The following is a 17,318-nucleotide window of genomic DNA, read 5'->3' as shown; positions in this document are numbered from 1 at the left end:
CTGAAGACTGGAGAAGATGGGAACATCTTAATTACCCATGGTTCCCAATACTCCTGTACATATTTCTCCCTAACCCCCTCCCTTTAAAAAAATTCAGTCTATTTAAACCCAAAACAAAAAGACAGACACGAAAAGTGCACCATTTCTCCCACCCCACCCCTTGCCTCTGGCAACCACAAATCTGTGCTCTCTAACTATGAGCTTATTTATATATACATATCATATATATATATATATATATATATATATACACACACACATACACACACACACACACACACACACATTGTTAAAGGACTCCACATATAAGAGAGATCATATAGTATTTATCTTTCTTCTCTGACTTACTTCACTTAGCATAATGCCCTTGAGGTCCATCCTATCCATAGAGTTGTCATTTAAGTACTTATGACTGCTTTTGTACTACAATGGCCAGGGTCTGTTTTGCAACAGAGACGGTAAGTCCCACTAAGCCTAAAATAAAATCTTTACTATCTGGCCCTTTAAAGTGAAAGTTTGCTGACCTCTGCTCTAGATCTAAATAGTTTAGAAGAAATATAGGGAACAAAGGAACATGTTAAGAAACACCATGGAGATGCAATCAGCAAATTCAAAACGTGGAAAATTCTATAAGATTAACAACTTAATTTCGTAAACAAATAAATGATAGTAAACATTTTTTAAAGGGTGGGAGAGAAAACCTATACCACTTATGAGACATGTGACTTTAATGCAATGTGTAGCCCTTTAAGAAGAAAATGATTCAAAAGTCAACTTAAAAATATGTATGTAACAATCAGGGAAATTTAAATACTGACTGTATATTTGATGGAATTACTACTAATTGTTAAATTGTAATAACTGCATTATTTTTATGTTATTCTTTTGAAGAGTCCTTCCCGTTATAGGGGTTTGGGAGTAGGGAAAATGGGTATATACAAAGTAAAAATGGACATGAAATGATAGTTAATTTTGTTATTAACTGTCATCATAGTTACCTATACCTATGGGTAAGTGAGGGTTCATTAAGTTAGTCTCTCTACTTTTACATATTTTTGATATTTTTCTTATTATAAATTTCTATAAGAGCAAGAATTTTTAAGGAAATTATAAACGTTATTGAGAGACATTAAGAAGACCTAAAAGGAGAGATATGCCAGTTTGTAGGTTGAAAGACCCAATATTGTAAAAATAAATGTCAGTTTTTCCCAGTTGAGCCCCAGTAGGGCTCACCCCAGGGAGTTCAACAGCAACCACTCCCCGACCCCCCAGTAGCTTTCCAGCAAGTTTTGTCAGCTTCCCAGTGGGGATTTCTGGTCCCAGGCAGCAGTTCCCTGCTAACCGGACTTATCCTCCTGACTGTGAGCAGCTCTGTCTCAGGCAACCCAGAGAACTTCATCACCAACCGGTTGGCTGCAACCATACTCTCTCCAGTGAGGTCTGAATCCCAGCCTTGGCTCCAGGAATTCCCTTCCAAGTTCATTTGTTTCCTAAATACTCTTCTTCAGCCTTTGAGTATTCTTTTGAGTTTTCTTTTATGCCCTTTTAGTAGCTAATTCCCAACTAATTTTTTAACATTGAATAGTCCATGTTCAAATTGCTGTGCGGTTTGTCTCCTGAGTGGGACTGACACACTAGTAAAATTGAAGTTGTACATGTATAACATGTATGACCCTGCAATCACATGTATGTGTGTGTTTGTGTGTGTGAGAGAGACATGCACACGTGTGGGAAAGTACAAATACAAGAATATCCATAGCAATGTTGTTTAGCATAATCTAAAACTGAAAACAAATACAATTGTTGGTCAACAGGAGACAGATTGGCTGCAGGATGTGAGAGAAAGAGAGGAGTCAAGGATATCTCTAAGGTTTTTAACCTGAACAACTGGAACATAAGAGTTGCCATGTTCTGGGATAGGGAAGTCTGCAAGGGGAACAAGTTTTGACATTTGCTGGTAATATCAGAAACCAGTACTAGACTTAAGCTTGAGATGACAGGCATTCAGATGGAGGTGTTAAGTAGGCAGTTGGAAATGCAAGTCTGGATGAGCAGCCTGGGTTACCACTGAACTTATATATTTGGGGGTCCTCAGTGCACAGCGTCCTTAGAATCAAGAGATTGGGTAACGTCACCAAATGAGTAAGTGTGGACAGAAGGAGAAGGGGGCCAAAGGATGAACATGGGGGCACTCTTCTCAGATGACTGTCATAGTCTCGCTGCCCCTGCTTCAGTGCCATGACCACTCTCCATCCCCACCTCCAAAAGGTCATCATCTCTCAGCATCCAGAGTGACTCGGATTAGATAACACCATTGTCTGAGTCTCTTCAGTGGTTTGCCGTTGCTCATAAAGTCCAAACTCCTCACCAGGAGTATCTGGCTCCTCCCCATGCCTTCACCTTACTTTATTCTTTCCTTCCTTTGTTCTCTACCGACCAGTTCCTCTATGTAGTGCTGTTTATTCCTCAAATACATGTATCTTTCTCATTTCAGGTCACTTGCACTAGCTGTTCCCTCAGCCTGGAGGGGGAAACCTATCTTTGCAGGGCTGTCTCCTTTTCCTTCAAATTTCAGTTCAAAATACCACCTCTTCACAGAATTTCTTCCTGTGCTCACTAGTCACTCTAACAAGTCACTCCGTAGCACTTTTTCACGGCACTGATATCTGACATTATCTTAGTTATTCGCACATTGACTGTGAATCTCAGCTCCCCCATGGCAGTGACTGGCCGTGTTTACTATTATATATTCCCAGCGCCTCAAAGACTGATGCCACCTGTAGGCAGTCGATAAATATTTGCTGAATAAGTGAATGAATGACTTATAGGATTTTGCATACTTTTAAGTATCTTTTTTAGCTTCCAAATTCAGGGAGGGAATGCTGGGCTGCCATTTTTCTTTGTCCAGCCTTTATCTTTCTTTATGTCCACTTCTTCACCAACTCCCCTGTGTCACAAAAGCCCAACAGTGCTGTAAAGATATTAGAAACAATATTTTATTCCGAAGCCTGTGAATCAGAGGATTGTGTAAAGAAGTTACTCCAATCTGAATGCCTCGACACAGTGACGCGTTGGAATGTGCCCAGTGACTCCAGAAGGGGACTGACTGACACTCCTCCAGAGCAGTCACGCTCGCGCCTGGAGGCTGTGAGGGCCCCAACCAGGTCCAAAACAGCATCTGCTGCGGTGCCATCATGGGGGAGGTTCTGGAACAGTTCTTCATTTTTGTAGGGCTGCTGGTGTGCCTGGTCCACCTGGTGAAATGGGTGAGATTCTCCAAATGTATTTTCCTGCACTTCTGGAAAGTTTCGCCAAGGTCTTTCTTGAAGTCAATGGGACAGTGGGCAGGTAAAGAAAGTTTTCCATCTCTTGTTTTTTTTTGTTGTTCTTGCTTATTATCACTTAGGTCTCAAAAGATATATTGTATCTTTTCCTTTTGAGAGCAAAGATGTAATTCCTTTGGGGTATTTTAATTTGGGAGGCTGGAAGGCATGAATGAAATTAGGATTGTCTGAGAAATGAGGTGTGGGGCATCAGGAGGATAATTAGGGAACAATGTGACTCAGTCCTTGCCTGTGTGCTTCTCCTCTCATTCTCACTAGTTGGGTTTTCTTATTTTCGGAGTTTCTGATGATAAAAGTAACAGATGCTGCAGGAAATTATCTATCCTCTTCTTCAGATTTTCAAAAGCCCAGGGTGCTTCCATTTTCTTAAAGGGTGTTTCAACATTCTGAAGTCCAATAATTTAAATTCATTTTATGAAAAAAAAATTTCTCTGAGCCCTTTCAAGAAGTGAGGCTAATACAAAATCAAGGCAATAAAGATCTCTGTGGAGACATGTTTTTAAAATGGTTATATATGGAATCTGGGTCTGGTTTGTGTCCCAAGTAGACTGATTAATTGCTGCCTCCCAATGGGATTTAGCTCCTGGAACTGCCATGCAGAATTTCAGCTCCATACTGAGTTTAAGGTGAAGGACGTGAGGCTATGGTTTTGGCATCTCCTTGAACGAGATGCTAAGTTTGCACTTCAAAGTTGGTGTTATGTGCTGGTGTCAGTCTATCAATAACCAATACTGTGGTCGGGCTGGCCCTTGTGGTTCTTACTGTGATTGCAAGGTGGCTTTCAGCAATAACCATCAGGACACTTTAAAAAAAAAAAAGGTTTATTACTTTCAGGACCTGGAAATTATGTAGGACACCTGGTGCCACATAGCAAGGTCATGGGCGCAAAGAGAGAGAGAGAGAGTGAATGGGCCTGGAGTTCTGCTTTTATTTTATTCTGGGGTGGGGGCCCAGGGTTTCACACGCTCACTCTTTAATGGTGAATTTAAAACATAAAAGCAGGAATTTAAAGCACAGGAAGAGAAAAAACAAGTGGTCCAAATGGTCAGTTATTGAAATCAATCAAGATTTTTAAAACAAAGGAACCTCATTTGGGGGAGATGGCCTGGCTCTTTACATGATGGTGTGGCCAGCATAGCTTTTATTAGAAATCACCATCTTTGAAGTTGATGCCTCATTGGCAATCAAAGTCAGGCACTTGCATTACAAAAAAGAAAAAAACAAAACCAAAAACCCAACTGTCAGGTTTTACACTACAGTTGGGCACCAAGAAATCCAATGATTTAAAAAAAAATAAGAATTTGTGTGGCTTTAGAAACACAATGCCAGGCTAAATAGGAAAGATTGTAAACAACCTTATAGGGCTGCCAGATAAAATACAGGATACTCAGTTATATTTGAATTTCAGATAAATAAAGAATAATTTTTTAGTACATGACACCCCCAATATTATGTGCGACATTCTTATACGAAAAAATCATTTGTTGTTTACCTGAAATTCAAGTTTAACTAGGCATCCTGTATCCTTATTTCCCAAAGCTAAAAAAATTACTATATGAAAATTGTTTGGCATGAATAAAATGCGTTTTTAACTGTTGCTTGTTAATCTGGGGAGAGAGAGAGAGAGAGAGAGAGAGAGAGACAGAGAATATGTGTGTGTGAGCACTCCCTCTCAGGGCAGTATGAGGTCTCCAGTGAACTTGCTAAGCAGTTTGAACTTGAATGTTCTGGATCCAAATACTCTGCATCACACAGATCCAAATGCCTGTGCTCTGAGGGGCTTAGAACTCTGCCCATCAGTGTACGGCAAAGCCCTTCTGAGGACACACATTCTAAAAGAAGTGCATGTGCGGTCATATGTGGTTGATTTCCTAATTTTGTCACTGGTATTTGTTTTTTTTTTTTTTTTTGGCTATGCTGGGTCTTCCTTGCTGCGTGCAGGCTTTCTCTAGTTGCTGCGAGTGGGGGCTACTCTTTCGTTGCGGTGCGCGGGCTTCTCATTGTGGTGACTTCTTTTATTGCGGAGCGCGGGCTCTAGGCATGCGGGCCTCAGTTGTTGCGGCACGTGGGCTCAGTAGTTGTGGCTCGTGGGCTCTAGAGCGCAGGCTCAGTAGTTGGGGTGCACGGGCTCAGTTGCTCCGCAGCATGTGGGATCTTCCCGGACCAGGGCTCGAACCCGTGTCCCCTGCATTGGCAGGTGGATTCTTAACCACTGTGCCACCAGGGAAGTCCCATCACTGATATTCTTTATAGATTTGTGACCCTAAAGTCAGAGCCTGGGTTCAAATCCTGTAGTCATCATTTTTAGCAGTGTGGCCTTGATTGGGTTAAGAACTTTCTCTCCCTTAGCTTCCTCAAATATAAACTAAGGAAAATGATGTTCCCTGAATTATAGGCTTGTTTTGAATATCAGATGAGATGGTGGCTGTGGGGTTGCCCATCCACATGCTCTTTCTGCATTTCTGTAAGCCGGACACGGAAGAGCTTTATTGGACCTACAGTGCCTATTCCACTGTCTCCCTGAATTCCAGCAGCCTCATCTGTCACCCTCACCTAGACAAACTGATGCCTTCACATTCCCACCACCCGCCATGAAGAAGCTGCTAGTGGGAGCCCTGGTGCTCTGGGGTGTCAGAGCCAGAACCTCAGTCCTGGCTTGGAAGCTGTGTTCCGAGGCCTGACCTGGACACTGGGGCAGAGGCAGCACTGGAGACTTTGCTAGGCACCGAGGAGGGGGTGGAGGTGGCCGGGAACCTCAGGAGCCAGCTTCCTCCCCTCTTCTCCCTCCAGTCCATCTCATGCTGTGTAATTTAACTTGTAAATAATAAGGTCTAAGTGACTAAAAACAAAACCCAAAAATATAATGCGCGGCAGAAAGTAAACACTCAGTAGGTACCAGCCACTTATTGACGTTATCTTGACTATAGTTCAGGCCTTGTACTGGGTGATTTTGAGGATGCCTGTAATGGAGGGGAAGGTGAGGCAGAAGACAACAACCCTGAGCAAAATACCTCTACAGAGTAAAACAAGTCATATACGTGGAGTCACTTAAAAGTACCCAAATAAACAAGTAAAATCACTGGTAATAAGTAAATTGAGGGTACTTCTGCCCGAAGCACTGCCTGAAGCTTTTTTGGCTTGGTCTGCTCTCCCTCTCAAGTAAACTAAATGTATACATAGCTTTTGTACACACTTTTGGAAAGCATATCCTCCAACTGTTGGTGCAAAGGTAAACTGCAGCTATGTATATACTGAATTGTACTGTGTTTTGAAACTGTGACATTCACACGAATGACGTTTACCCTAGAGCTCAGTCATTAAATATGTATGTGCTGTTGGCTATAAAAGGACTAGAAGGCCCATCTCATTGTTATCTATTAATCAATAGATCCAGTGAGCACAAGTTCTTTAGGTTCCTCATGTCACTGCATCCTCTTTTTGTATTTCTGTATTTTCCTCTTTGTTAAGTTCTCTATCTTCAATGGGCTTTGATTGCTGCTGTCCTGTGAGAGTGAGGATAGGAAGTGGGGAGAACTCAGCTTTTAGTAGGAACCTTGAAATGTCCTTACAGTGATAATTGGGTGTGTGGGTAGAGAGATAATAGCATACACTGCTTGTCCTTGATGAATTAAGGCTTAGAAATGTCTAAGCCCTTATGGGGTCTGAATAAAATATTCGCTGGCTAATGTTCTTTGTTTCATTTTGGAGCATGTTTTTCATAGCCTCACCAACCCTTCCCCCCAAACCCCATCCAAAAAAAGAAAAAAAAGCTTCATTTTGAACATTTAGTGAAGGGAGTCAAGGCTGGAAACGTCACAGTTGAGCGGAGTAGGGCTGGAGAGCAGAAGGGCAGTGCTTTGGAATATTGTGTCCTAGAGAGTAGGCCTGCAAGAACATGTAGCCAGCAAGAAAGGGGTTTAAAGATTAATTCTATCCTTTAAAACCATTTCTGCTTTTTGCAGTGATCACTGGAGCAGGAGATGGGATTGGGAAAGCTTATTCATTTGAGGTAAGTTGTGTCCCTGGAGACTTTCTCCTCCCCTTTTATTAAACACATCATAGTCACATGACCCCACCCCAAACACTAGTTTTCTGATTATAAAAGAAATGGACATTCCCTTATGAAGGAAACTATTTTCTATAAAAAAAGAAATTTAAAAATCATAATCTCACCGCCTGGCTACCTTTTAAAAAAAATACAATGATATTCAAAGGTGGCAGTATCTCCCCTTAGGAGTTGTTTTAGGAATTTATGGGGACACTGTTATTTCCTAGGGTAATTGTACCATAAGCATTTATATACTTAAAGCAATAAAAAAATTATAAACTACTTTCCTTTTATAGCTAGGGCATATGTTGATTTAAAAATCATTTGTGTAGGTAGGAGATATGTATATATATAATTTTCACTTCAAGAAGATTAATGGGCATTAAAAAATATAATATAAAGAGAGAATCTGATAGGGCTGAGGGTCACTGGAGTGTGATTAGAGTCCTTGAGTGTTTCCTTCCAGGGTTTTTGTTTCTCTGTAGATAGATAGATAGATAGATAGTAGGTAGTTACGCTTTTCTAAAAATGTGTTTACAGCATATGTAGTTTTGTATGCCATTATTATTAGCATTATTACAAGTTCGACATTTTCACTAATGAAGTATTGTTTCCTGGAATTCCTATATATTTTCTTTCTTCCTTGCGCGTATTATACTAACCTCTAGAACCATGTAAAATACAATAGAAGAAATAGAATCCTAGAAATTATGAGGATGGCTGTTAAAAATCAATACCTTAAAAACATAATGAAAAGCACTTCAATTATGAAAACTACGTTCAACAATAGTGTAGTACTCATGTGTTTTCTTGTTCCTAAAGGACTGTGTCATGAGAGAGGTCAAATCATCTTCTGTGAAATGAACGTTGCAAGGTATATTGGAGGTACCTGATAGAAACTTCTGGTTTTCTTTTTAGTTAACAGAGCTGAACTATACCACTTAAAAGCTCCGAGTGCTGGTCTTTTGGGTCTACCCCCCATCCTCCATGCTCTGAAGATAATTTCTTTGGTACTGACATTCTACTTCAACTCTGTTTTTGTTGTTTTCTTGCAACTAAAGAGTTCATCTTTGCTCTTATCCTAATTTGTATATAGGAACTTTCTGATGATCAGTAGTGCCCAACACTCAGTAGATGAGTGGTTATATTTGAGTGTTGAGGTTGGAGAGACCATGTGCCAACCCCTTTCCAAAGCCTTGTATCTTCCATACCCCAAATCAGAAGGAAAGCTTTTCTAGCTATTTGTGTTAAAACTATATCACCTCTTATATAACTGTTTTTTCACCTTAGACCAGTTTTTTGGAAAGGGTCTTATCTTTCATCCACAAGATCCAAGGCCTTACCTCTCAGTTCTCTGGAGAACTCAGGTTATTTCTTTATGATTTTCCAGATTCTTTCCTCAAATTCATGCTGACCTGATATACCTGTGGCCCCCTTGATATCTTAAGACTCAGACACTTTTCTTTCTTCTTAGAGGAGACCCATGTGCGGATTCTCCTTGGCAATTCATTTCCTTACTCTTTCCAAAAGCAATGGCCTGGGGGTCAGGAGCTATGAGTTCCAGTCCTCATTCAGACACTAACTGTCTGCAGATTTTGGACAAGTTACACATCCTTTCTGGGCTTCCAGGTCTTTATGAGCACAAAAGATGTCTCCTAAGAGCCTTCAAATTCTAAATTCTGTTTCTCTTCTAGACTAACTCTTGCTTTGCTCTTCTTGTAGAATCTTATTCTTTGTTTCCTTTTGTTCTTTTCTAAGGCTGTGTTAAACAATTTTCTGGGATCCCTACCTTTCTTTCATGCAGGATTCCCTCTCTCCCAGAGAGCCTGTTCTTTTCTCCCTGCTAATTGCTGCTTCAAGGAAAGCAGTTCAGAGTCTGGAATGCTATGGATTGTAATGGTTAAGAATTCGAGGTTGGGAATGGATCAGATGTCTGTTCAAACTCTGCCTCCAATATGCTCACTGCAGAATTTCCACATCAATAAAATGGAGGTGATGATAATTCCATCTGGGCTTTTGTAAAAGTTAAACGGGATGAGACGGGCAAAATGCTTTGCATAGAGTAAGCTCTCCAAGTTTAGCCACTATTATTGGATATTTAATCTGTGTTTTCTTTCCCATATATTGCTTTTTTCTTTCTCTTTTTGAGAAAGAAAATGTGTTGTACTTACCCATATTTTTACTCTTTCTATTGTTCTTTCTTCTTCCCTGATGTTCCAAGATTTTTTCTTTTGTTATTTCCTGTCTGTTTAGAGAGAAGTTCCTTTAGTTGTTCTTCTACAGTAGCTCTGCCAGTGACAAATTCTCTTTGTTTTCCTTCATCAGAGACTGTCCCCATTTCCCCTTCATTCCTGAAGGATAATTTTGCTGACTATAGGATTTATAGTTGACAATCCTTTCCTTTCAGCACTTGAAAAATGTTGTGCCACTTCCTTCTGGCCTCTATGATTTCTGAGGAGTCTGATGTTATTCAAATCATTTTCCCCTATAGGTAAGGTGTTGTTTCTCTTTCATTGCTTTCAAGATTTTTTTCTTTGTGTTCCGTTTTCAGGAGTTTAGTTATGTTTCTTGGTGTGGGTTTCTTTGGGTTTATCTTGTTTGAGATTCACTCAGTCTCTTGAATCTGTAGGTTTATACCTTGTCACAAATTTGGAAATTTTTCATTCATTCTTTCTTCAAATATTCTTTCTGAATATTTGAGCTGCCTAGCCCTCTCCTCTTCTTCTGGGACTCTAATGACACAAATGCAAGACCTTTCTTATAGTCTAGTGGGTCTCTGAGATGCTGTTCACATTTTTGCAGTGTATTTTTTCTCTGTTTAGATTGGGTAATTCCTGTTGTTTTATCTTTAAGTTCATGGATTCTTTCCTTGGTCTCTCCATTCTGCCATTGAGCCCATCCGTTGAGTTTTTAATTTCACTTTCTGTATTTTTCAGTTCTAAAATTTCCATTTCACTTTTCTTTATATCTTCTATTTCTTTGCTGAAATGTCCTATTTTTCATTTGTTTTAATTGTGTTTGTGATTGCTCTCTGAAGCATTTTTACGATAGCTGCTTTAAAATTCTAGTCAGATAATTCTAACATCTGTGTCATCTTGGTGTTAGCATTTGTCCATTGTTTTTATCTTACTCAGATTGAGATCTTCCTTATTCTTGGTGTGAGGAGTTTTTTTTTCTTTAATTGAATCTCAGACATTTTTGGTTTTACGTTATGAGACTCTGGATCATATTTAAATCTTCTGGTTTAGGTCTGTACTGACATTGCTTCAACAGGGGGAGGAGGGGGTGCTTTTTCCTACCAGGTGAGGTAGAAGCCCAGGTTTTCCACTTGGCCTCCTTTGGGGGGTGCTGCCTCCTTGTTACTGCTGGATGGGTGTAGGAGTTCTGGCTTCTCATGAGCCACTCTGGATTTTTGGGGCAAGAGTGCATGCTTACTGCTCCCCACAAGCAGTACTTGGAGGAGGTGGTCTCACTAACACTGCAGTGATGGTATAAGTCCTGAATCTTCACTAGGCTTCCTCTGTCATCATCCCAGGGGAAGGAAGAAGGGAGAGAGCAGAAGGGGTGCTCTGGCACTGTCAGGTGGAAGTGGAAGTTCAGGTCTCTGCTGACATGGTGGGTGGGGTGGCTGGGATGAAAGTCCCAGCTCCCTGCTCATCCTTCTCTGATGCCAACCTGGCAGGGGGTTGGAGTCCTTGTTGGGACTCAGCCTCACCAGAGTGGAAGTGTCAGCTCCCCACTCAGCCTTTGGAGGCAGGGGTGGCAATAGGAACATAGATTTTTTTTTTGAGTTGTTTGTCTGGAGCACGACAGTTATTGTCTAAAGTTTTCTGCCTTGCTAGGCTGCCATGTTTTGGTTCTTTGGTTAGAAAGAGCAGGCTTTATTGGGACTTTTTATGTCTGCACTGTTGGTGTTTCTGAATATCCAGCTTCTCCAGCAATAAGTCTGGGATATATGAGGCAAAAAGAAAACCCAGGAGACTCACCACCGGTTTCCTCAGGTCTCAAGGCCCATAGCTGATCTTCTCACTATCTTTTGGAGTCTTTTTATATTTATTTTATGTATTATGTCCAGGTTGCATGTTTTAGTTGCATTTCATGGTAGAAATAGGGACTTTTACTCCAACTTTCCAGTAGCCTATTCTATATTACATTTTAACCTAATCTGTATTTGTATTTAGAGTGGCAATAGTGACTTTGCCTCCTTTTAAAGGAATTTCAAGCATTATTGGAAGCAGCGTGAAACAAATTGTGGAGAGGGATGGGCTGGAGGAGGAAGGACAAGAATGGGCCTGCTCTTCATGCCTCTGAAGCCTCTGCTTCACTCTGTATTTCACACCATTTCCATTCCTTTGGCACCTGAATTCAAGCCCTTTATTTTATTTACTGCCACACAGAAGAAGCCCTGTCTTCCCTGGCATTCCCACCACCTGTTATAGATTAGCAGCAACAAGCACCTTCCTTGACCTAGGCCCTAACACACAGCAGAAGGAAAATGGTCTATTCATCACAGCAGCAGCCATTCTTCTTTTAGCACAGTGCTTGGCAGGGAATTCTGGGAGAGGGCGTGCTTCTGGGGCTTAATTCCCTGAAGGGGGGTGATGGCAAAACCCACGTATGGAGCCTGTCAGCCTGGACATTCTAGAAAGAAGATTGAGCCCTGCTCAAAAGGACAAAGGGAACATGCTGGCCCAGACAGCCAAGTGTTCTCCATGTCCCCCTCCTGGCTCAGACCACTTCACATGGAACCTTTAAAAAGTCTATGGCTCTTGGGCTTCCCTGGTGCCGCAGTGGTTGAGAGTCCTCCTGCCGATGCAGGGGACATGGGTTCGTGCCCCGGTCCGGGAAGATCCCACATGCCGCGGAGCGGCTGGGCCCGTGAGCCATGGCCACTGAGCCCGCGCGTCCGGAGCCTGTGCTCCGCAACGGGAGAGGCCACAGCAGTGAGAGGCCTGCGTACAGCAAAAAAAAAAAAAAAAAAGTCTATGGCTCTTGAGATAAATGGCACAATTCAGGAGAGGCTGGAAGCACACAAGGCAGAGAGCATCCTTTGTGTTGAAAATGCAAATTGTTTTCCATTTAATGGACAATCTCCCCCTCTGGAGGCTGATGAAGTGAATTGTGACTTAATTCTTTAGCCATCCTTTGATAGATTCCCAGACTGAAAATGAGGGCTGGAGGTGGGGGTGGGGAATTCTCCAGGAGAGAAAGAGAAGACTTCATGATATCATTGGCCTTAAAATGGGACAGTTCTTATTTTTTTATCTTTTAATTTTCTATCTATTTTTAAAGTTTTAAGATAGAGTTTATTTTTTAGAGCAGTTTTAGATTGACCACAAAATCTTGCAGAAGGTACAGCGAGTTCCCATATACCCCTGTCTGCACACACACCCCAGAGTGGGAAGTTTGCTACAGTGAATATACACTGGCACGTCATTATCACCCAGAGTCCATAGTTCACCTTGGGGTTCACTCTTCTTGGTTTAGTTTTTCCGTGGTGGTTGTTTTTCAGGGGAAAGTGTGTTACGGGCCCAGCTGAAGATGAGTTTCTCTTAGAGAACCTGCTTCCCACCTTCTCCTTTGCTCAGTCTGGTCTGAATGAAGCTTTCTTTACCTAGGGTCAGTCAAAATTGACACAAAAGTCTTTGAGACATTTTCTGTGGCTTATTTCTTTTCCATAACTGTGTTCCAGCCAAAATGTCTGAGTAAACTTCTTTTTATGTCATTTAAAAATATACTAGGAAATCAACTATTTAAAGGAACAACAGATGCAGAGTATCACCCCTAATTACATTCTATGTATGTCTAGATATTGACTGATTGTCTTTTTACAAAGTGAAACCTCACTAGATAGGATCCAGGCCCGGGGTGGGACTTGTTATAACACTTTATGGCTGAAGATCAGCTGTTAGACTGAATATAAGTTACTTTAAAATACTTCAGCATGCATAATATGATATGCACGTAAAAAATGCAGTTTTAAAATTTTAAACAGCTTCTTGAGATATAATTCATGTACCATAAAATTCACCTGTTTTAAGTGTATGGCACAATGATTTTTAGTAAATTAACCAAGGTTTTCACCATCGTCGCCATCCAGTTTTAGCACATTTCCATCATCCTAATAAGATCCTAATGAGGTCACTCACAACTGGTCACAGTTAATCCCCCATTCCCGTCCCTAGTCCTAGGCTGCCACTAATCTTTTCTGAACACTTCATATGAATGCCACCACACAATATGTAGTCTTTTGTGCCTGACTTCCTTCATTTAGCACAGGATTTTTGAGGTTCGTCCATGTTGTAGCATGTGTCAGTGGGTTCTTTCATTTTTATTGCAGAATAATATTCCATCGTATGGATATACCACAATGTGTTTATTCATTTCCTAGCTGATGAATGTTTGGGTTGTTCCCATTTTTTGGCTATATAATATGCTGCTGTGAACATTCTTATGTGCTTGTTTTCATGGACATATGTTTCCATTTCTCCTTTTTTTTTGGCTGCATCGGGTCTTCGTTGCCGTGTGCGGGCTTTCTGTAGTTGCGGCGAGCGGGGGCTACTCTTTGTTGTGGTGCACAGGCTTCTCATTGCCGTGGCTTCTCTTGTTGGGGACCATGGGCTCTAGGCGCACGGGCTTCAGTAGTTGTGGCACATGGGCTCAGTAGTTGTGGTGCACGGGTTTAGTTGCTCCACGGCTTGTGGGATCTTCCCAGACCAGGGCTTGAACCCGTGTCCCCTGCATTGGCAGGCAGATTCTTAACCACTGGGCCACCAGGGAAGTCCCTCCATTTCTCTTGGGTAGATTACCTAGGAATGGAATACACCACCACATCTAGAGGTGGTGTGTGTTGAGTTTCTTCTACTTGCCCCTCGGGATTCACCCTCTGCCCCTTCTTCGCCCTGCTGTGTGCCCTAGGAGGCTGCCTTGCACCAAGGGCCTCAGATGGCTTCTGGTTTCAGTGGGGTTTGGTGGGGGTTGGGGGATACTGGCAACAGGTAAGAGAGAGAGAGAGGAGTGTGAGGTTGGGTTCCTTTCTGCTCTCTCCCTGTGGGCTGGCTGTATCCCTCTGCTGAAGGCCACAGCTCTGTCAGGCAGCCCTCTCCACCCTCTGGTTCTGGTAACTGTTCATCCCCCAACCCTTTCAGGTTCACAGGTGACAACAGCTCTGCCCTTATTAGCTCCAGAATCTCGTGGGTTCTCTACACATTAGTCACACTTTGTAAATCATCCTTTTATTAAACTCTCTTCTAGTTACCCAATTTGAGTGTGCTGTTTTTGCCAGGACCTTGGCTAAATCCAGGTTTTAGTTAATTTTTAAAGATGCTAAATTAGAGTTCATCAATATCTGTGCTTTAGCTAACTTGACTTTCATTAGAGGGTTTGCCCCTTAGCCTAAGAGACGTTATAAATAATTTTCCTGAGGAAGTGCCTTCCAAGATATGTGGATTAGCTAGAAATATTGTACAGGTACTTCTGCCCTCCTGTGAACAAGGATGTAAAATCTGTGAGCATCGCAGAGTGGTGTTCCTTGGCCTTTGACTGATTTGGCCCCATGTCCTGCTGACAGTGGAAGATTCTCTCACCCTACCCTGCTAGAAGTTTGACTGCCCCCTGCCCCCAGAACATTATCATATCTGCCTGGGATGAGCCTTCACAGACTGCCTAAGGGACAGAAAGCTGGGACTCCACTGAGCTATAAGAATAGGTTCATGACTATCTTGATGCCAGCTTACTACTGAATGTTTCTGTTGGTAGGATTTGGTCTGAGGCTTGTTTAAATCTTATAACATACCATCTGCTGGCTGGTTGTTGGGGAGGAGATCTGTAGCCAAAATCTATCTCTAATTACTGGAGGCAACAAGAAAACCCAGTGATTATGAACAACCAAACAGGCTTGGGTAAGAGAAAGACATAATATTTAATGCCTCCCAGGGTTCCAGCCATTCAGGGTTCTAGTCAGCTCTGCCCAGTCCTTAGGAGCATGTGCAGCTGCTCTGGTCTGTACAAAAAGCAGCCCAGCTGGCCCCAAGCAGCGCCAGCCCCTCTGGCCTCCCAGCTCATCTCAGCCCCAGCTAAGCACTGTACAGCCCCATACAGCATCTACTCACTTCACATCCCCAATTCTCTTTTTTTTTTTTTTTTTTCCCAATTCTCTTTTAAAAAGCACTGTTACCTCATTTTCCTGTATTTATTTAGCTTCCTTTAGCTTCTTTTTTAAAATTAAACTCTTAATTTTGAGATAATTATAGATTCATATGCAGTTGTAAGAAAGAATACAGAGAGATCCCATGTACCCTTTACCCAATCTTGCAAAGCTATTCTACAACATCACACTCAGGATATCAACATAGATACAGTCAAGATACAGAACATTTCCATCACCGCAGGCATCCCTTGTGTGGCCGTTTTATAAACACCCCCACCACCTCCTTCCTCCCTCCCTCCCTCCCTCCCTCCCTTCCCTCCTTCTTTCTTTCATTATTTCTTTCTTGACGTATAGTTGATTTACAATGTTGTGTTACTTTGTTCAGCAAAATGATTCAGTTATACATATATATACATTATTTTTATATTCTTTTCCATTATGGTTTATTACAGGATATTGTTTCCAGTTTGGGGCAATACTTATAAAGCTTCTATAAACATTTGTATATAAGTTTTGTGTGAACGTAAGACTATTTTTTCTGGAATAAATGCTCAGGAGTGCAATTGCTGGCTGGTATGATAGTTGCATGTTTCGTTTTTTAAGAAACTGCTAAACTGTTCCCCAGATTGTTTGTACCATTCTCACCAGCACTGTATGTGTGGTCCATTTTCTCCACATCTTCACCAGCATTTGGTGTTGCTATGTTTTATTTTAGCCATTCTGAGAGCTGTGTAGTAATATCTCATTGGGGTTTTAATTTGCACTTCCCTGATGGCTAATGATGTTTATGTATACATTTTTAATTCAAAGAAGTATAAGGAAGAAAACAACAAAAAGGCCATCATCTCTTTGCCCAGGTAATTTCCGTTAAAGATAAAATAATACAGGCATAAAATGAGAAAACTCAAGCAGCACAGAAAAGCATACAAAGGGAAATAAAGGCCTCTCCTCCCTCACCCCTGCCCTTACCTGGCCCTTCTCTGTAAAGGTCACCAGTGTTCACAATGTCTTGAGATTCCTTTCAGAAAAGGTAAAGGAAAACCGTGGCTATATTCATACTTACCTGTTGACATGGATGTTGATAGTACAGAGTAACTTCAGTGTAACAATCCAGAGACTTTCCTGATTAGTGGGTGGCTCTGTCCAGTTCCTTCTGTCTTGCTTCTTGTCTATCTTATAAGCCTTTGTGCTACTCTTCAAGGTTGGAGCTGGGTCATAAGCATGGGTGTGTCCTGCAGCCCACTGCCAGCACTCAGTCCTATGGCCAGACATAGGGCAAGAAAGGCCAGGAGTGTCATCTAGTCACATGCCCAGGAAGAAGGAAAGTAATTTATAGTCTCCTAGCAGAATTTACACCTGTATGTTTAGTTTTTGCCCACATGAGCACAGATGGGATCCTGCTTCACACAACCATAAACCCTCTTCTAAACTTTGCTTTGTCCATTAAATAATGTAATATGGAGATCTTGCCACAGCAAAGGCATACAGATGGCCTTCATTCTTTTTAATGGTTTCAGGGTTATCCTATCCCAGGGATGTACTATGTCTCTTTTATCGGCCTCTTAGGGATGGGCACTAGGGTTACTTTTTGTTTTTGTAGTTACAAATAATGTTTCAAGACACACCCTTGAAGATAAACTTACACATATCCAAGTATACATCTCTATCAGTAAGATGGCAGGCTCAATGGGTATGTGCATTTAAATACTGGATACCATTGCCAGATGGTCCTCTATATGATTGAACCAATTTTAACCCATCTTATATTACTATAAAT

The 17,318-nt window shown here is 41.5% G+C and overlaps 1 protein-coding gene across 3 annotated transcripts in view; it reads left to right on the top strand.

Annotated features, from left to right (window-relative positions):
- Positions 1 to 358: 358 nt before the first annotated feature.
- Positions 359 to 17,318, top strand: part of HSD17B3 (hydroxysteroid 17-beta dehydrogenase 3) — a 41,287-nt gene continuing 24,327 nt past the window's right edge. For all 3 annotated transcript variants that reach the window (XM_024753896.1, XM_024753895.1, XM_024753897.1), the window contains exons 1-2: positions 359 to 3,348; positions 7,307 to 7,353. In XM_024753896.1, coding sequence (XP_024609664.1) covers positions 3,195 to 3,348; positions 7,307 to 7,353 — 201 coding nt within the window. In that variant the 5' untranslated portion in view covers positions 359 to 3,194. The remainder of the gene's footprint in view (positions 3,349 to 7,306; positions 7,354 to 17,318) is intronic.

Source organism: Neophocaena asiaeorientalis, unplaced genomic scaffold (genome assembly GCF_003031525.2).
Source record: "Neophocaena asiaeorientalis asiaeorientalis breed wild unplaced genomic scaffold, Neophocaena_asiaeorientalis_V1.1 scaffold220, whole genome shotgun sequence".
NCBI classification, from domain to species: Eukaryota; Metazoa; Chordata; class Mammalia; order Artiodactyla; family Phocoenidae; genus Neophocaena; species Neophocaena asiaeorientalis.
Note: the sequence above shows the minus strand (reverse complement) of the source record. Positions and strands in the feature narration are given on the sequence as shown.